The 4,581-nt window shown below is 38.5% G+C and overlaps 1 protein-coding gene across 1 annotated transcript in view; it reads right to left on the reverse strand.

The window, feature by feature from the left end:
* Window positions 1-4,581, reverse strand: part of DYTN (dystrotelin) — a 48,305-nt gene that overhangs the window by 41,378 nt on the left and 2,346 nt on the right. Inside the window, exons 2-3 of the mRNA XM_006759452.1 lie at window positions 1,394-1,468; window positions 853-883 (exon numbers count right to left, since the gene is read on the reverse strand). Of these exons, the coding sequence (XP_006759515.1) occupies window positions 853-883; window positions 1,394-1,468 (106 nt within the window). The remainder of the gene's footprint in view (window positions 1-852; window positions 884-1,393; window positions 1,469-4,581) is intronic.

Raw genomic sequence — 4,581 nt, forward strand, 5'->3', positions numbered from 1 at the left:
CTTGTATAGGCCCTGACTGGGAATTGAACCCAAACCCCCAGTGTATTGGGATGATGCTCTAACAAAAACTGAGCTACCCAGCCAGGACTTTATTTTTAATACTTTCCTTTCTTTCTTTTCTTTCTTTCTTTCTTTCTTCCTTTCTTTCTTTCTTTCTTTCTTTCTTTCTTTCTTTCTTTCTTTCTTTCTTTCTTTCTTTCAGAATCTCTGCTTCAAAAGACCCTGATACGGAAAGGCAGTATGGAAAATAGAGAAATACAGTTGTTCTGGTTGAGGAGATGGTTTCTGCATTTTCCTGGGTTGTCTATTCTTCCTTCCCCACCTTGCTAACCCTTTTGTGTCCTACATCATACCCATGCACAAACTGTTGTGAAGCAGAATTTGAAATTCATTGGTCTCTCTCTCTCTATATATATATCATAGCTTCTTTTAGGTCTGATATATTAATGTCATAAATCATTTCACATAAAGTGATTTTTAAAAATGTAATACAGAATTAATTAGAAATCAGTAAGTTTAGGTGTGCTGAATGCCTATTGCTTTTCACAGCCAAGACCCAATTTATTTCATGTTGGAGAATTTTTACAGGATAAATTTTTAATGTATTTTATTGATTTCAAAGAGGAAGGAAGAAGGAGAGATAGAAACATCAATGATGAAAGAGAATCATTGATTGGCTGCTTCCTGCATGCCCCCTACTGGGGATTGAGCACACAACTTGGCATGTGCCCTCACCAGAATCATACTGTGACCTCCTGGTTCATAGGTCAACGCTCAACTACTGAGCTACGCTGGCCAGGCCAGGATAAATGTTTTTATAATATTTACTTTATTTTGCTTAGATAACAGTACCAGAAAAGAAAACCATAGCATTCAATCAGATCTAAGTTTAACACAAAAGAGCAGTTCACAGGGAATTCTCAACATAGTTTTAAAATTTATGGCCCAGGAATTATTCACCTGAACCTACTTTGACATGTTCAGAGAGAGAAGTACAACTTGAAAATGAAAATCTTATGAGGTAGAATAAATTTTAAAATGTTAAATTTAAATCTACAAGTACAGATTTCTAAACTAACCTATTTTGTAATTTTATTTTGTGTTAATATTGATATCCTGAAAGGGAAACCAACATTTTTTTTTTTCAGAAACAAAATAGGGGAAAAAAATCTTCATCCAAAAATCATTTTCTATTTCAGTCATTGAAGCTACCCTTAGGTTGAACACACATGGTGTCCTCCCCTCCCTCCATATTCTCTGTTACAAGTGGAGGAAATGCACAGATGCAACCTCTTGAGTCTAACCTCACTCACATAAGTTTTGGTTTGCTTTCTGAATGTACATAGCGCATCAGGAACCAATTATTTCCAGGGTTTCAGAGAGTTCTACTTACGTTGACATGTGGTTTGCACAGATCGTAATTTGAAGGCTGTTCTATAAATGGAATTCTCAATACTATTGAAAGCATCTGTAAGGAAAACATGAAATAACATGGATAAATGATCATCTCATTAGACAAATCCCACATCCTGGAAGGCAGCCCTAGGGGTCATATAGCCCCACTTTAGTTTGCTCTCTTTCCCATCTAGGAACAAATATTAATGGTCTACAGAATCTTAGGCTGCAGGGGACCCTAGACTCACCCTCAGAGTCCACCAAAAAGTGAGGATTCCCCCACAAATCTGCCCATGTTTTATAGGAGGAAACAGCCTTATAAACAAATAGAATAAAAATCTCTTTGTAGCCTAGCCAGTGTAGCTCAGTGGTTGAGTGTTGACCCATGAACCAGGAGGTCACAGTTTGATTCTCAGTCAAGGCACATGCCCAGGTTTGGGGCTCCATCCCCAATAAGGGGGCATGTAGAAGGCAACCAATCAATGTGTCTTTCTCATTGATGTTATCTCTCTCTCTCTCTCTCTCTCTCTCTCTCTCTCTCTCTTCTTATCTCTCTAAAAGTCAATAAAAATATATTTAAAAAAACTCAATGTAGAATATAACCTCAACTTTCTTAATATATTCTAGTCATATATACACATATGTATTTATGCATATATATATAAAAAGCAATTCAAATGCTATCCATCCAATCATTCATTTAACAAATATTTATTGAGCTCTTGTTATATGGCCCTGGCATGATTCCAGGCCCTTGAAAAATAGCAGTTAACAGATAACAATCCCTGCCATGTGGAGCTTAATTCTTAGTGGCATTCACCAAATTGGTAATAGTGGATATCTCTGGGTGCTTGAATTCTTAGTGTTCACAGTTATTTTCTTTCTACTTGGTGATATTCCCTAAATTTTTGATAAAGACCTATATTATTTTTATAATTAAGAAAGAGAAATTTAAGAGAAAGAATGAGAAGTGAAAGCCAGTGAAACCAGGAGATAACAATAGTAAAATGGCCGAGGAAGATGAGTTTCAGAAGGTAGAGACAAGCCAATAGTTCAGTATCTGGAAGCCACAAGGACATCAACTATGGGCTAAGTATAGCCTTTTTTTTATGATTAACTGAGTGGAGAGAATGGCTGCAGGTGCAACTACCAAGATCAGAGCTAGGTTTGGCAAAGATCTCTGTGTCCAGTCCTAACGGGGAGTCTCATGTCTTTAAGTGGACCCCAAAGCCAAAGACAAAAAGTGTAGCAAGTGAGGGTCACAATGCCATGTCAGACCAGAAGCTCTGACCACTTCAGACCAGATGTTCAGGATAAAACCCTTAGAACTTCTGCCTGTCTCACAGGGATAGCTTCCCAGACTTAGCTCACTGTCAATTTCATGCCAAGCCACAGTGACTTGATTTTGGTTTGCAAAAGGATGCCTTGCCCTTGAATGTTGTGGAGTAAAGTTCTGTCGGTTACACATTTGGGTACTGAGGACCAGGCACTATGCTCCGCCCTGGACTGGGTCAGACCCATCCTGGAGGCGTTGGAGCCCACCAAATGCCTCTGCCCGAACATACATTGATTCAATGATCAATCTATGATTATGAGTCAAAGCACCCACTGCAGGTGAATGTGGGCTGTGCCTGAAAATGCCACCAATACAAGCAATCTTGTTTAAAAAGCTCCACTTTTTTTTTCTTATTTTGAACAGGTGCCCCTATATAAAACACTACAGTTAGTTCTAAATCTTTTGTCATTTAATGTATCCTTATTTTTAAAACATGTTCTTTTCAGATAAGAGTCCAAACTTAGAGCATAGGAGAAGTGAGAACCATCTCTGCTCTATGTCGGAAGTAAAACAAATTGAGAAGAGAGATAATAATAGTCTGGAAATACTTTACAAAAGTGCAATGCCTGATATTATTTTTTCCTCCTAGGAATTGGCCCATTCTTATGCTCTCAGATGTATTAAATGAATACAGAGAATCAGTAAACTAGGGATCTTGCCGGTTCCCAGATGCTGTTCTGGAGGAAGAGCGACTCTGTAGCTGCTCTACCATCTGGCCCCTCGCCCTCTGGTCAGGGTCTGTTCTGCAGCGTCATCTGATGAACTTATACAGCAGAGCATGGCCGGCTGTGATACAGCAGCACGCGGAAAGGAATGCACAGCCCAGGCACTTCACCACCAGCCCAGCTTCCTCAAGGCTCCCCACCCCCTCGCTGGTGGGAGAAATTCAAGAAAGGAAAAGATTGCTAGACATACCAGGCCCAAAGCTATGAACAAAGTACTTTTAGGTGCTTACAGAAATAATACAAGCTACATATGGTCTTGTTCATGGGAGCATTTTGACTGGGAAGTGTGTTTTGCTTTAAATGATTCTTTTTTTTTAATATTTGAAATTTTTATTGTACTAATATATATAATATAAAATTTGCTATTTTAACATTTTTTAAGTGTACAATTCAGTAGCATCAATCATATTCACAATGTTGTGCAACCATCATTCTTTTTTAAAAAATTTTTTTAGATTATTACAGTTGTTCCTCTTTCTTTCCCCCATAACTCCCCTTCACCCAGTTCCCACCCCACCCCATGCCCTTATCCCCCCATTGTCCTCATCCATAGGTGTAAGATTTTTGTCCAATCTCTTCCTGTACCCCCCGACACCCTCTTCCCCCCGAGAATTGTCAGTCCACTCCCTTTCTATGCCCCTGATTCTATTATATTCACCAATTTATTCTGTTCATCAGATTTTTTATTCACTTGATTTTTAGATTCACTTGTTAATAGATGTGTATTTGTTGACACTTTGTTGTTTATAATTTTTCTCTTTACCTTTTTTCTTCCTCTTCTTAGAGAATATCCTTCAGCATTTCATATAATGCTGGTCTGGTGGTGATGAACTCCTTTAGCTTTTTCTTATCTGTGAAGCTCTTTATCTGACCTTCAATTCTGAATGATAGCTTTGCTGGGTAGAGTAATCTTGGTTGTAGGTTCTTGCTATTCATCACTTTGAATATTTCTTGCCACTCCCTTCTGGCCTGCATAGTTTCCATTGAGAAATCAGCTGACAGTTGTATGGGTGCTTGCTTGTTGGTAACTGTTTTTCTCTTGCTGCTTTTAAGATTCTCTCTTTGTCTTTTGCTCTTGGCATTTTAATATGATGTGTCTTGGTGTGGTCCTCTTTAGACTCTGCC

This window comes from Myotis davidii, unplaced genomic scaffold (genome assembly GCF_000327345.1).
Source record: "Myotis davidii unplaced genomic scaffold, ASM32734v1 scaffold394, whole genome shotgun sequence".
NCBI classification, from domain to species: Eukaryota; Metazoa; Chordata; class Mammalia; order Chiroptera; family Vespertilionidae; genus Myotis; species Myotis davidii.